The sequence below is a fragment of the Thalassophryne amazonica genome, chromosome 14, assembly GCF_902500255.1.
Source record: "Thalassophryne amazonica chromosome 14, fThaAma1.1, whole genome shotgun sequence".
NCBI classification, from domain to species: domain Eukaryota; kingdom Metazoa; phylum Chordata; class Actinopteri; order Batrachoidiformes; family Batrachoididae; genus Thalassophryne; species Thalassophryne amazonica.
Window position 1 is genome coordinate 7,136,142 of NC_047116.1, and position 15,191 is coordinate 7,151,332.

Sequence of the window (15,191 nt, forward strand, 5' to 3'; positions counted from 1 at the left end):
GGATGCCCCCTGGACGCCTCGCTGGAGATGTGCTCCGGGCACGTCCCACTGGGAGGAGGCCCCGGGGAAGACCCAGGACACGCTGGAGGGACTACATCTCTCGGCTGGCTTGGGAATGCCTTGGGGTTCCCCCGGAGGAGCTGGAGGAGGTGTGTGTGGATCGGGAGGTCTGGGCGGCTTTGCTTGAGCTGCTGCCCCCGCGACCCGACTCCGGATAAAGCGGAAGAAAATGGATGGATGGATGGATGGAAATAATATTTTCATTTCATTTTCGTTCAGTCATGCAAATATTCTCATCATTGCACTCATAAATATTAATTATTTATATAATGATTTGTATAATGAGAGTGTTAACGAGCACAAGTTAATGAGCTAATTAATGTCCGCATGTACCAGGCACAAAATGCCAGTAAACTGCTTCATTTGGCCACTGAACAGAAACATATTTGAGGAAAATGTAGATTGTTCTCTAAGACAAAGAATGTTCTTCATTCAGCATAGAGGAGCAGCTTGTCATGTGTGCTGATGGTGCCATCTTGTGACCATAGATGATAGCATTTTTTTCCATATAGAAGTTGCGCAGGAATATAAGTCACAGATCCTGTGACTTATAGTTACTCCAGAAAATATGGCAGTTCCTATGGTACCACTGTAGAGTACCTTCCCTGGTGGAAGAACCTAAAATGTAACTACATCTCAGTTTCCACCTGACATACATTATATTACTAATATCACATGTTTGGTGTTATTTTATGATTTCCATACATTTAGACGGTAGTGTTCGGTGTTTCAAGAATGGACCAATGAAAACTGAGTGCTGACTGTCCACCGGTCAAATTTTGTGCTGCCATCACATGCAGACGGTCCAAAACAGAAAATGATCCAATGTGATTAGTGATTGATTACCTTTGAGTCCAGCCTCTGGATGTACGACCACAGATACTCAAGGTTCGCCCCAAATGGATGAACGTGGAGGAACGTGGAAATAATACCTGCAAGGAGGGAAAGAGTTCAGGTCACATGATGGACAAACTGTTTGCTCCAAACCAGACGGTAAAAAGACAAAATAATCTGTCATTAAATTAACAGACGGTAACAGGAGCCAGAAGAGGAGACTCTGAATTTACAGGTCGATTTATGCTCCTGTCTTCAACGACCAAAACAACGAGGTCATGGATAGAAGCAGAGGAAATGAGATTCCTCTGTCAGGTATCTGGTGTTACGCTCCTGGACAGGGTGAGCAGCTCAACTATCCAGGAGGGACTCTGAGTAGAGCCGCTGCTTCCTCTCATAAAAAGGAGCCAGCTGAGGTGGTTTGAACATCTAGTGAGGAGGTCCCTTGGTGGTCTCCCCTAGGGAGGTTTTCCAGGTATGTCCAAGTAGGAGGAGGTCCTGGGGAAGATCCAGGACATGCTGGAGGGATTATATTTTCCATCTGGCTTGGGAACGTCTTGGGATCCCCTGGAAAGAGTCACAGGACTTGGTCGAGGACAGGGAAGTGTGGGAGGAGCTGCTTGGTGTGCTGTCACCATGACTCAGACCCGGATGAGCAGAAGAAAATGAATAAATTAATGAATGAATGGGCAAAAAAGTAGGTCAACATAAAAGTGGTCATGGAGGCCATGCTGGATGTTAAAGGTCAATCAAACAGGTCAAAAGTTAAAAGGTTTTCTGTATCAAAAAGTGGTCAACCCCCCCCCCCCCCAAAAAAAACCCACTAAAAGCACTTGTGACACCACAAGGAAGAAACAAACAGCAACAATCGGTTTGTTCCGCCGCGGCTAAAAAGATGGAACGTCTGCTGGAACGTGAGCGAAATGATTCCTGGGAATCCAGAGCTGCCAGACAAGGACTCCAGCATTCTAAGAGATCCTGCAAAGCAGTCGAGTCGAGGAGGGAGGCGGAGTTAAAGGGCCAACAGTCCGCCCCCCCCAAGGACCCAGCATTTATTTCCAAGATTTATGTCCCGAAACGCTGGAGATTAAAGATGTAGCGAATTCAATTCCATCCACCGGGCCGAACACATGAGCAAGAAGAGAACAGAACCATGGACTGCACACGAGGACAGGACAACAAAAACAAACACAGACGTCCGTCCATCAGAGGACAGTCATTGATTGATTGATCAGGACAAAGAGAAACCAAGAAACACATTTTAAAGAAATTAACGAGACAGAATCTGATGTTAAATAAAATGTCCATAAAATGTTTGATCTATCTTTGAGTTATTGTGTCTCCACCTGGACAGACACATAGGCTCCGCCCTCTGCTCCTGGTTTGAGTAACTGACAAACAGTCTCGGCTTCGAAGGTGAAAAAATGTAGAGTCAGTTGGACAAGACAAAGTCACAAAAACTTAGTAAATAAATAAAACTGATCTGGTCACCTTTTGTATTTGACTGAACGTCTTAATGACTTTTTGTAACAGCGCCACCACCTGCCCTGGAGCAGTTATGAGAGCCACCCGCCTACATTTTGGACGACGGGTCCTTCAGCTTATTCAAAGGTTGACAGTGACTTGATGACTTTGGATCACAGAGGTCAAAGGTCACCAATGTCATTGTGACATGTTGCAAGATGATGTAAATTTTGCTCTGAAACACACACAAACGTGTGCGCACACTGCCTGTGCACATTTCCAGCAGTATCGTTTGTGTGTTGAGGTCACTTTGAAGCAGCGAGCGACTGCGTGTGTGTTTTTATTATTTGTGCAGAGACAAGTTGCAGCTTTGCAGGCTGCAGATTAGCAGCAGCCGGTGAGGAAGACGGAGCGCCGGGACTCCCTCTCCTTCATGTTTGGATTTTCTCGGCGCCGCTAACAGAGATAAATGTGCTGCTCCACTCGGCCCCGGCCGAGGCAGAGGCAGCTGAAAGCAGCGCACCTACAGTCACTCTGACGCTTTTCTAAAGGTAACGCCAGCAAAGGCTGTCAGTGCGGCCGAAGTGTCGCGTTTAATGAAGATTTATACGACAGCGAGAAACACAGGCGGCTGAATGGATTCAGGCCGCTCGCCGTGTTGCCTCACAGCAGAGATGCATCTTTGTGAGCTCGTAGAAGAATAACAGGAGGGGAAGAAACAGAGAACAAGGAGAGCAGGAAAAGCAAACAGAGACGGGAGGAATTAGTCTCTCTGTGTTTCAGAGTCTCGTCTCTGCTGAAGGACTCTGAGTGACAGCACCAAAAAAAAAAAAAAAAACCCACACCGATTTAAAAACAACCAGCTTCCATCAACACACCTCAGCACATATGAATGACAAGGCTTCAGCAAAAGGTCACACCATAAACCAACCGTAACTACACCCAGCCACCAGATGGCGACAGCACACACAAGCATCCATAAAGTAGAGATTTAGGTGGAACTTTCCCTGTACGATCTTTTTCTTTGTCGTTTTCAACAAATGTTCCGTAAACACGGAGCTGTTTCTAGAAATGCCTGTGTGCACTCAAAATGACTAAAAACACTGTAGTATACAGGCCAGGCCTGTATGTGGCACTGTAACACTGCCGCAAAAAACAGAGAAGAAGATGTGTTGTAGGCACGTAAAGCTCAGTAATGTCTGCAGCACGAAAACAAGTTTGTAGTCCGCCATTGCTGATGTTGTTGTTATGTGATGTCTTGCAGCCAGCTGAGGTTGGAGAGGCGGGGCTATGACATCATGGTTTCACAAAAGTTGCGTGCTGGTAGTACACACAAGAAAACACATAGGCACCGTTTTGAGATTTCTGCACTCTGCATTGCGTTGTGGTTCCGGGGCCGTAACTGCTGCGCTGCTACCAAGTCTGACCGCTGTTATGGTAAAGCGCGGTACAGAGGAAGTACAGGCACTTTCAGCATGTTAGCATATTAGCAAAGCATCTTCTTAATGTTTTTAAATTCAGAAGTCATGTTTCACGCTGAAGACTCCGTTCTTCTCCGTGATGCTGTTGTGCAACAGAAACAGATCGTCGCGTCAAAATTCCCCTTCTCCCTTTGATTACCCACAATTCTCTTCTTTGCGTCTGCCAGACGGGCAGCAGCGCCGTAGTAAAAACTGGCTTAAAGAAATCCTTTCTGTGTTGTCATAGTAACTCGATGTTATCCAACTCGAAAGCAGAAATCCAGAAGTTCTGAGCTTCACACAAATACATGCTTGTGTAAATTTACAAAGTATTTGGATTTTTGTCCTTTGAAGCTTCCTGGACTTTTCTAACATGCAGTTTAGCAGAAAAAGTGCACGATATGAAGACACCAAAAAGGTTTGCTGGTGGGTTATTAAAAAATAGTTTTCTGTCGACCCATGAATCACTTCCACTCTGGCAAATGTGACTTCCGGTTTTATAAATACGACTTCTGCAGCCGTATTTACCGAGCAGCAGAACCTCCTTCTCTGAAGCGACGCCTCCTCTGGTGACGAATTCACTCCTCCGCTCTCTGCTGTGGTACAGTGAAGGAACGCAACCGTTGATTCCCTGTGAAAATATGCAAGATTAAAGTGGCAACATCAAGTGAAAATGAAAAAACAAAAAAAACAAAAGAAAACAAAAGAAAAGATGCTGTTTCAGTTCTGCTCCCACACCGGCTGAAATGAGTCCACATTTTGGAAACTGGAACTTGGTTTTCAGTTCACGCAGGTTTGAATGAAGATGATCTTTTCAAAGTCAAATATTTATTTTTATATTTGTGGACCTTTCAAAATATTTTCAAAGGTTTGGACACAAAAGCACGAAGTAAAACAACTGATTGAAACAGCTCCCTCTGGTGGATGGCTGTATGATATCCAGCAGAACAAATTGAGAGCATCAGAGAAACAAAATGGCATCCTGGGTAACTGGACTTGGCCTCCAAAGACGCTTTATGCCTTTATGCTTCTGAATGCAGCTGGAGACCTACAACCAATCAGAACAACAAACTGTGATCTTCTACGCTGAGCAACGCAAAAATGTGAACAAACTGAATTAGTTCAGAAAAGTTAACAAGCTGCTAACATTAATAGCATAACTTAGTTAAGATGTCCTCACACTATGGGGGATTGAGTAAACTGATAATCCGTCGGTCTCCGGTGGATTTGGGGCACTGATGGATGGATGATGTCACATTTCCGCTGACAACACAAAGAGCTGAATTCAGCAGAACGGCTTTCCTGGTTTCCAGACACATATGCAGGTTGGGGGGAGCTGGTTTTGGGAATTCAGCTCACTCAAGGAACAAGAGGTCATATTTCCTCACTGTGGCTGCAACGGTGAGGACAACAAACAACCTTCTTTCCTTTCTCAGCAAGAGAATCCACCGAGAGCGCTCTGACGTCCGGATAAAAAAAAAAAAAAGCACCCCGTCGCTGTGTCTTTTCCTTCAGTTTTGATGAAAGGAACAGGTGCATGTCGCTGTGTCTGGAACTGTCCTCCCTCCCCTGGTGCTGAATTCACAAAAACAAACGCCAACTGATACCAAAATTTCATATATGTCACTCATACGTCACTCAGTCCGTCACAGTGTGACAGACACTTTAATAAAAGAGCAGCGCCAATCGCAGACTGTCGCTTTGTTTGTGTTGACAGCGTTGTGGCGTAAATTCGACAATACAACTAGTTGCAAGTTGGCTTAGTTAACTATAGCTCAGGCCATCTTGAGAGCAAGTTACAGCTAACTCATACTATGTCCTGTAGTTTAACATAAGTCACAGACCGTTACGGCAGAACGTGAAATCTGTCAAATCAGAGCTCTGACTCGTCTCATTCTGTGGTTACAAAACTAACTCGTGGACATTTTTCTCATGGGACCTGTTCAGTTACAAACTGTTTAAATTAATTTATTAAAGATTTAGTTGTACAATCTTCAAACCTGTTCAGACGCTGCTCATCTTGATTTCTTACCTTCTCGTGCAGCTTCCCGTTAATCACTTCTATGGCCTCCCCGTTAACATTCAGCAGCTACAGAGAGACAGACAAACAGACCGACCAGAACCATTTGTCCATGACGACAACGACAAAATAATAAGAATAAAAAAAATAATGCACTTCCGATTGTTGTGAAACCGGTTTCTCACAACAAACTGTTTTTCAATTTTCAATTTCAATTTCAATTTATTTTCATTTATATAGCGCCAAATCACAACAGAGTTGCCTCAAGGTGCTTCACCCAAGTAAGGTCTAACCTTACTAACCCCCAGAGCAACAGTGGTAAGGAAAAACTCCCTCTGAGGAAGAAACCTCAAGCAGACCAGACTCAAAGGGGTGACCCTCTGCTACAGACACAAATTACAGAACAATTCACAAAATGAATATACAGGAAATGCAGTTGGTGCACAGGACAGCACAATTACCACACCCATCTCTGGATGGAGCTGCACCTTAAACAGAGAGAAAAAACAGAATCAGGCATCAGAAAGACAAGAAATACAGTATAATCTGTCAACATTAAACAACAAGAAAAACAGGAAATACTAAGGTGATCGCCTTGTCACAATGTGACATGATTACCGTTAAGATATTCACTAGTTCACACTGGGTGGATGTGTCAGCAGACAGACGGCACTCTGACAACTTTACTGACATAAAACACCCATAAAAGAACCGTAACGTCAAGAAATGGAAACACTGTGACTTCTCTTGGAAACACTGTGACTTCTCTTGGTGGTAGATTTTCAAAATGATTATTGTTCCAAAGATGAAGCGGTTGCTTGAACTAAAAGGAACCATTTCCCTGCATTTTATGACACTGGCTGTACGAACCTTGTCTCGGAGTAAGACCACCTCCCCCTCTAGGTGGCGCTGCTCCTCTCTGGCCTGATCCAGCTCAGCTTCTTTACTCCTCAGCTGTTCCTGCAGGCTGAGAAGTTGCTGAAAGAAACAGAAGTCTTCAGTTTTTTTGTTATAGTGATGCTTTTCCTGGAGAAGCAGCAATTTGCACGGACTTCATGTTGACTGGATGGTCTGAAAGTGAGTGGGTCTTAGCATTTCACAGCACTGAGTCTGCACTTTTAAAGGTTTTTAATGATCTCCTTTTAACAACTGATTCTGGCAGTTCAGCCATTTTAGTGCTTTTAGACCTCACTGCAGCTTTTGACACAGTCGACCACGCAATTCTTTTAGATCGCCTGAGAGACTGTGTGGGTGTCAGGGGGACTGTTCTGGAGTGGTTTAGGTCGTACCTGTCGGAGAGGTCTTTCTCCGTCAGGCTGGGGGACTCCACCTCGTCTTCAGCCCCTCTTCATTGTGGAGTCCCCCAGGGTTCTATCCTGGGACCCATCCTTTTTGCTCTTTATCTCCTCCCACTCAGAGAGATTTTTAAAAAACATGACGTGGCCTACCATTTTTATGCTGATGATTGTCAAATCTACATGCCTATCGCTAAAAACAGCCTTTGCCCCCTGACACCCCTACTCGACTGTCTGTGTGACGTCAGGGCTTGGTTGTCACAGAATTTTTTGAAACTTAATGAGGGCAAGACAGAGGTTATGTTGTTTGGAAGTGCCCTCGTTGACTTGGGACCTCTTAAGGATTTTGTACGTCCCAAGGTCACCAGCCATGGCGTCACTATAGACAGCGATTTTAAATTTGATAAACAAATCAATGGTGTTTTGAAATCGTGCTTTTATCATCTTCGTCTTTTAGCAAAGGTAAAACCGTTTTTATCTTTCAACCTTTTTGAACAAGTTGTGCACTCTTTTATTTCAAGTCGTCTGGACTACTGTAACGCACTTTATTTCGGCATTAGCCAACGGGCTCTTTCCCGTTTGCAGTTAGTCCAGAACGCTGCAGCGCGACTTTTAACAGGAGCCTGGAAGCGTGAACACATAACCCCAATTCTTGCATCTTTGCACTGGCTTCCTATTAATTTTAGAATTGATTTTAAGATTTTATTGTTTGTCTTTAAAGCTTTGAATGGAATGGCCCCTCAATACATCACTGACCTCCTACAAATTTACTCTCCGGCACGTGCTCTGAGGTCTGAGGGCCATTTCCAGCTCGTGGTACCCAAGACGAGACTTAAAACCAGGGGGACAGGGCTTTCTCTGTGGCTGGCCCCAGACTTTGGAACGCTCTGCCCCTCCATGTCCGAACAGCCCCCACAGTGGAGTGTTTTAAGTCTCGTCTGAAGACCCACTTTTATTCTCTGGTTTTTAACATTGAGTGAGTTGTGTGGTCCTGTTTTATTGGTTTTGTTTTTATTTTGGTAGATTTTATTGGTTTTATCTTTTGTATGCTGTACGAGGTCTATTAGATAATAAACCGACCCTTTTAGTTTTTTTTTTAACTATATGGATTTGAATGACATGCGATTACACCAGTCATGCTTGAACCCTCGTGCGCATGCGTGAGTTTTTTCACGCGTCGGTGACGTCATTTCCCTGTGGGCAGGCCTTGAGTGAGATGTGGTCCCACCCTCTCGGCTGAATTCCTTTGTTTCACACGCTGCTCAAGACGGCGCGCGTTGCTTTATCAAAGTTTTTTCTGGACCTGTGAGGAATATCCGAGTGGATACTATTCGAGAAATTAAGCTGGTTTTCGGTGAAAAGTTTAACGACTGATGAGAGATTATGGGGTGTTTCTGTCGCTGTAAGGAATTCCCACACAGCGGGACGTCGTCCAGCGCTTCCAGGCGCCGTCATCGGCCTGTTTCGACCTGAAAACATCCTAATTTAAGGCTTAATTCACCCAGGATGTCGTGAGAGAACAGAGAAGATTCAGAAGAGGCCGGCACGAGGACTTTATGTGGACATTCCACTGTTTAAGGACATTTTGTAATGAAAGACGTGCGCGCAAATTCGCCGAGTTGTTTCCGTGACGACTCGGCAAATCTGTGTGCGCGGCGACAGGAAAAACACCTCCGTGTTGAAAACCATTTGTAAAATTCAGGCGGCTTTTGATGGTTTTCAACAAGTGAGTAACTGAGAAATTGTTTAACAGCTTGGGCATGTTCCAACTTGCCCGTTAAGGTTTCCAACGGAGGTGTTTTTCCTGTCGCGACCCCCCGCGGTCGGGTCCGGCCCGACATGCGACTCTGCCCGCACGTTCTTTCATTACAAAATGTCTGTTAACAATGGAATGTCCGAATAAACTCCTCATGCCGACTTCTTCTGAAAGTTCTCTGTTCTCTGACGACTTACTGGGTCAACAGAGCCTGAAATGTGGAAGTTTTCAACTTGAAACGGCGAGACGCTGCCGCCTCGAAGCGCAGATCGCCATCAGGCGCCGTGGGCCGTCCTTACGGCGACACTACCAGACCAAAATCTCTCATCAGCCGTTAAAATTTTTACCGAAAACCAGCTGAATTTATCGAATGGTGTCCACTCAGTTGTGCCTTACAGTTTTGAAAAAATTTTGATCAAACAAAGCAGCAGTCTCTGAGCCATTCCTAAACAATGAAAAAACAACGAGAGGGTGGGCGACTCCTCACTCAAAGTCTGCCCACAGGCGAATGATGTAACCGACAGGCGTGAAAAAACTCTCGCATGCCCACGAGGGTTCAAGCATGTCTGATGTAATCACACGTGATTCAAATCCATATGGTTTTTGAAAAAAATAATAAGGTCGGATACTTTTCTAATAGACCTCGTATGTATTTATTTATTTATCTTGCACATTTTAGTTAATTTTATTGTTAATTTTCTTATTTTTAATTTTTGACTACTGGGGTTTTATCTATTGTGATTCTATTGTATGTGCAGCACTTTGGAACATTTTTGTTGTTAAATATGCTATATAAATAAAATGGATTGGATTGGATGGAGATTCAGAGGTGATTAGGGGGTGATTAACATCTGTGGCTCCGCCCACTCCACTGTCTGAGCCACCTCCATCAAATGTAAAGATTTTAAACTGTAAAAGCTGCATAATTTGACCAAACATGATCCACTGATGAAAATTTATTTCATAATCCGCTACAACGAACAAGGGAGCGAAAAGCTCAGGATTTACGTGATGGGAGAGATCAGCTGATCAGCTGTCTCCTGAGTGGACGATCATCAATTTATTTATTTATTTTAAACTGTTGTCACAATATAAAACTTTCAAGCAGTAATTTTTCAGCAGAGTTGATGACGAATGGAGGTCTGTGGTGTTTTTGCAGAAGCATGCGCTCCGAGCGCTCCTGTTTGCTGTTTCTGTCCATATGAACTTATGGACACAGATGTAATTTTGTTTGAAATTGTCTTTTTGTTAGAGGTGTCTGGACGTCGCAGGCTTCAGGGTGTGTACATCGTCAGTGTGACACTTTGGAGATCTGATGACTAAATTAGACAGAGACACTGATGAGAAGCAGCTTCAGCGCCGCTGCGTCTGGACGGGACTGTTTGACGTCTCAGTGACAGCTGTCTTCTGTCTTACGCTGAGGACGTCTTTCAGTCTGATCCCTCTTTCAGAAGACAGAAATGTTTTAATTTGAAGGATGTTTTATTTCATTTCAGACACAGAACAGTTTAGAGTTTAATGGGATTTTTTTTTTTAAAACATCTCAAATTCAGTTTTACTCTTCATCAGGACGACAACATCCAGAAGACGTTTAAAGGTGTTTGTTGTATGTTATGAATCTGACTTGTGATATCTGTGATTTTTTGTTATTATTCATTAGACTTTGTGCCTTTGCACATCAGGAGAGCTGGCTCTGTCCTGGGGGTTGAGTTGGAGTCTGTGGTGGAGGTGTCAGAGAGGAGGATGCTGAGGAAACTGCTCACCTCCCACCCCCTGCATACCACACTGAAGTCCAGTCAGAGCACCTTCAGCCAAAGACTGAGACCACTGAGGTGCACCACAGAACGCCACAGGAGGTCCTTCCTACTTGTGGTAAATAACGACGTACGTTAAGGAACACACCAAAGGTGGATGTTTGCTGGTTTCTTCTTTCACACTTGCTCTTTATTGCTTATGTAAAAATAGCGGCGGGTGAGGGTGGCGCTCAGACACCATATGTGTGTACGACTGCAGGCACTTGTAAAACGCATCTTGTTCTGTCAGCAGTGACACTGTGGGCTGAACTCACTGTCAGTGGAGGTAAACTAGATTTGTGATGTCACAGAGTTTGTGAAGCAATGAATTATGGGGAATGTTTAGTGTGTGCTGTTTATTTTTGTTCGTGGTCACACATGCTGCTCCGGCCCGAAAAGTGCTCACAGTTCAGCTGCACGAGAGAACTCCTGAACGGACGAGATGAATGCTGGAAACACGTGCACAAAGATGCAAAGTGACCTCAGGTCACCGATGACATATCTTAAGAACATTTCACGTGTGTGCACATTGATTTTTAAAGCAGGACAGAACAGGATAAATCCAACGGAAAACATTAAAACTTCTTCACCTTTGTGGTTTGATGTTCTGCAAAATGCCCTGCTCTCGTCTGTGCAGATGTTATTGGAGCTGAAACACCAATTTAAGCTTTTCATTTAACATGAAAAGCTGCTCGTTTAGAAGAACAGTTTGACAGAGTCTATATTAAACTGGAGGAGCTGTTGTGGGCTTCACCTGCTGCATGGTGCTGATGCTCTGCTGCAGCAGCTGGATCTGAGCCGTGGGACTGTGCGAGCGTGTCAGCGTCTGCTCGTCGTCGGGGCGACACGATTTACTCCTCAACAGCTCCACCTCGTTCCTGTAGGCGTCCAGCTGCCAACGAAGGGAGTCGTTCTCCTCCTTCAGAGAGGCGTGGCTTTGATCGCACACTCCTGGTGGAGGAGAGGAAGCAAGGTGAGAAAGTGAGGAAAAAGGGAGAGAAGAAAGGAAACAAGAAGCAGAGCAGCAAGGAGATAAGGAAAGGATAGACAAAAGCAAGAAAAGAGGAGGAAAGGAAAGACAGGAGATGAAGGAACCCACTGCGTGAAGGAGACATAAGGAGAAGAGTAAAGAAATTAGGAGAAGCCATGAGTGAAGGGGAGAGGAATCAAGTGGGTAGGAAAGGAAAAGAGTTTGGAAACAAGGAAACTACAAGAGTAAGAGAGCAATCCAGGAGGACAGGAGTGAGGAAACAGGGAGAAAAGATGAAAAAGGAGACAGGAAAGCAGAAGCAGAGTGGCAAGGAGATAATAAAAAAAAAAAACTGGAGGGAAGATGTAAAGAGGAGTAAGAGAAAAAAGGAGGAAGAGAAAATTGGGAAAGAGAAGGTGTAAGGATAAGGTCGAGGATGAAGGAAGCACTGAGCGAAAGGTCGAGGAAACAAGTGAGGAAGGAGGGAAAGAAAGTGAGGCAAGAAAGAAAAAGAAGAAAAAAGTCAAACTGAGCAAAGGAGGAAACAATACAAGATGGTACATGGAGAGGAAATGACATAAGTGACAGGTCAAAGGTCATGACAACAAAGTCATCTGGTTTAAATTATTTATCATTTTGCCCGTCGCTCCTCCCGGATCATAGCCCGCTGACAACAGTTCTCCAGATTCCTCGGTCCTGGGCTGCCCTCTCCAGCTGTTTCCAGGTGGAGCCCATCTTCTTTCTGTCTGCCTCACGGTCCCATTGCCAGATGTTTCTTGGCCGTCCTCTTTTTCGTTTTCCCTGGGGGTTCTATGTCATCACCTGTCTGGTGATGTTACTGGCTGGTTTCCTCAGGGTGTGCCCAAGCCATCCCCATCTTCTGTGCCAGATCTCATCTTCAGTTGGCAGTTGGTTGGTACGTTGCCACAGATCTGAGTTGCTGATATCTGCAGGATTCTTCTCAGGCAGCTGTTGATGAAAGTCTGTATTTTCTTTTCTTTGTTGTCCTCCATGTTTCGGCTCCGTACAGCAGCACTGACTTGACACCGAGTTGAACAGCTTGATCTTTGTGCAAGTCGATACCACCTTGGGGCTCCATATGTTCTTCAACTCCAAGCATGCTGCCCTCGCCTTGCCGATTCTTGTTCTGACGTCTGCGTCTGTTCCACTCTGCTTGTCACTGATGCTGCCTCCAAAGGCCTCCACTTCCTCCAGCTCGCTTCCCTGCAGTGTGACTGGGTCCTCACTTTTTGTGCTGATCTTAAGGTTCTTGGTCTTGCCCTCTTGGATCTTAAGACCAACTTGTGAAGAGGTAGCGTCCAGCCCCATTGTCTTGTCATGCATCTGTTAGTGGCTGTTGTAAAGTAGGGCGAGATCGTCAGTGAAGTCTAAGTCTTCAAGCTGATCCCATAGTGTCCATTGGACTCCATTACGTCTGTGTGCTGTTGACCTCTTCATGATCCATAATGACGTAGCAGCTTCCAGAGGGTTTCACGGTCAGTGCTGTCAAACACCTTCTCATAGTCGACAAAGTTATTATACAGTGATGAATTCCACTCTAAAGACTGCTCAATGATGATGCACAGGATGGCAATCTGGTTGATGCATGGCCAGAACAGATCATTAAATTATTGGAGCGCGAAAAAAAATATCCTTCATTTCAACAGAAAACGGGCAAAAACGTTGGCAGACAAATCCAGTACAGTTTCGTACTTTGGTTTCGTGTGTTGATTGTCGCGTCAGCAGTGGAGGCTCTAGAAGGTGGGGGATGGGATGCTCAGATAAAACACGACTGAAGCACCATCGTACCGTTTTCGTCAGAGCGCGGCCTCTTGGACGGATTTTCATCCAAATCGTCATCCGACATCTCCATCTCTTCCTCCCGCCGGATGCCCATGATCTCCTCACTGTGGGCGTTTCTCAGCTCCTGCAAAACACGCACACACACACAGAATCGTGAGCATTTACTACATTTTTTGGGGGGGAAGTGACGTATTCATCTGGTGCACAAAGTGGGAGGTAGCAGAAAGTCAATGAAACTGGAATTACTGCTTCATAAGCATCAAAGTGTTTTTTTTTTAAGCGTTTCTGAAATAAATAAAGCTGATTGAGGAGCTTCAGTCTAACCTGAAATAAGTGTCTTAAATAAATAAATAAATAACAGTTTGTATAATCTCAACTTTAGTGTCAGCAGAGATTCTGTCAGCTTTTAGGAAACTGTCAGAAACTGAAGCTGAACCATGGCAATGCCAGAAAAGACCTACAACTCAGATCTCAGTGAGCGCTGAGGCTGGAGAGCATCTTTAACCTGAAACTACTCAGACGTGGTATTTGTTTGAACTATTTCAAGATTTGTCCTCAAAACAAATTCCTGTTTTGACCTTTGGCCCAGATAAAATGCCCCCTGACCCCCAACAGATCAAACAAGAAATCTACTAAGATAAGCAGCAGGTTGTTCATCATTTGCAGTGTCCCAAGGTTCTTGAAATGGAGCAACAATGCCACCTGGTGAACATCTACCATTAATGCAGGTACAAGAGTTTCGCCAAGACATTTAGTACTTTCATATGTTGGAAATAATTTCAAATTCAAAAAATTTGTTGGGTGTATTTAAAAAAAACAACAGCGGCATCTTTTAAATAAGTGGGCGTGTTTTGAGTTAGCCAACAGTAATGGCTAACGGGACAATAATTAGCTATGGGCACTTTGATTGAAACTGTCATTTTCATTTTGTTATTGTTCCAGCTGAGTCATTTCTGCGTATTTGTACTCTTCTCATGGCTCCACGGTTATACCGCCCCCCTGTGGTTGAAGCAAATGCGGCACGTGTAGTTGTGCGCTTAGCAACAAGAGGTGTTGAGGAACAGAAACTGTAACTCAGGCTGAACGGAGAAACCTGGTCTCTCGGTGCTTTTTGCACAAACGCACGTGACAATTAGCTCTGGTGCCGGCTGCCATATTCATCATATTACTCATCATATCCCGGCTGTGATTTCACAGCACACTCCTGACAGACTAATGGGTGTTTCACAAAGTGGGCCGTGGCGTCTTTCCCTGCAGTTCGCAGAATAAGTGCTGTTGCTATAGAGATGTGGATGTGTGCAGACTTACCAAGAACACGGGTACGAGCTGGCGCTATCTCTTACCTGCTCTTCACGTTTTAGTCTTACATGTGATGATGGTGACTTGACTGGAGTGAGAATTTGGTGCCGAGGTTTTTTGGCACGCTGCATTGATTTTGGACTAAACCAAATCCTCGGGGAGCGGTGCGGGCTGCAGGCCGTGGGCTGCAGGCCACGGGCCGCGGGCGCCACCGCGCTGTGCTGCTGCGTGACCCCAGCCAATTACTGAGCCGAGAACGGACAAACGTTCCCTCCTTTTACACAGAACCCTCTCGTGTTTGTGCTTGTTATTGAGATTTGGATGAATAATTGATCACAGACTTAACCCTGGAAATCACTGTTGCCATGGCAGCGCCTCACACTTGTGGAGGAGGCGTCAGATCTGGGTTTACATCTGGGCTGGAGGGGAAGTGTTGA

General features: G+C 44.8%; 1 protein-coding gene across 2 annotated transcripts in view; it reads right to left on the reverse strand.

The window, feature by feature from the left end:
• enox1 (ecto-NOX disulfide-thiol exchanger 1) overlaps window positions 1-15,191 on the reverse strand; it is a 60,320-nt gene that overhangs the window by 2,612 nt on the left and 42,517 nt on the right. For both annotated transcript variants that reach the window (XM_034186268.1, XM_034186269.1), the window contains exons 8-13: window positions 13,462-13,579; window positions 11,437-11,633; window positions 6,709-6,816; window positions 5,851-5,907; window positions 4,347-4,449; window positions 907-992 (exon numbers count right to left, since the gene is read on the reverse strand). In XM_034186268.1, the coding sequence (XP_034042159.1) occupies window positions 907-992; window positions 4,347-4,449; window positions 5,851-5,907; window positions 6,709-6,816; window positions 11,437-11,633; window positions 13,462-13,579 (669 nt within the window). The remainder of the gene's footprint in view (window positions 1-906; window positions 993-4,346; window positions 4,450-5,850; window positions 5,908-6,708; window positions 6,817-11,436; window positions 11,634-13,461; window positions 13,580-15,191) is intronic.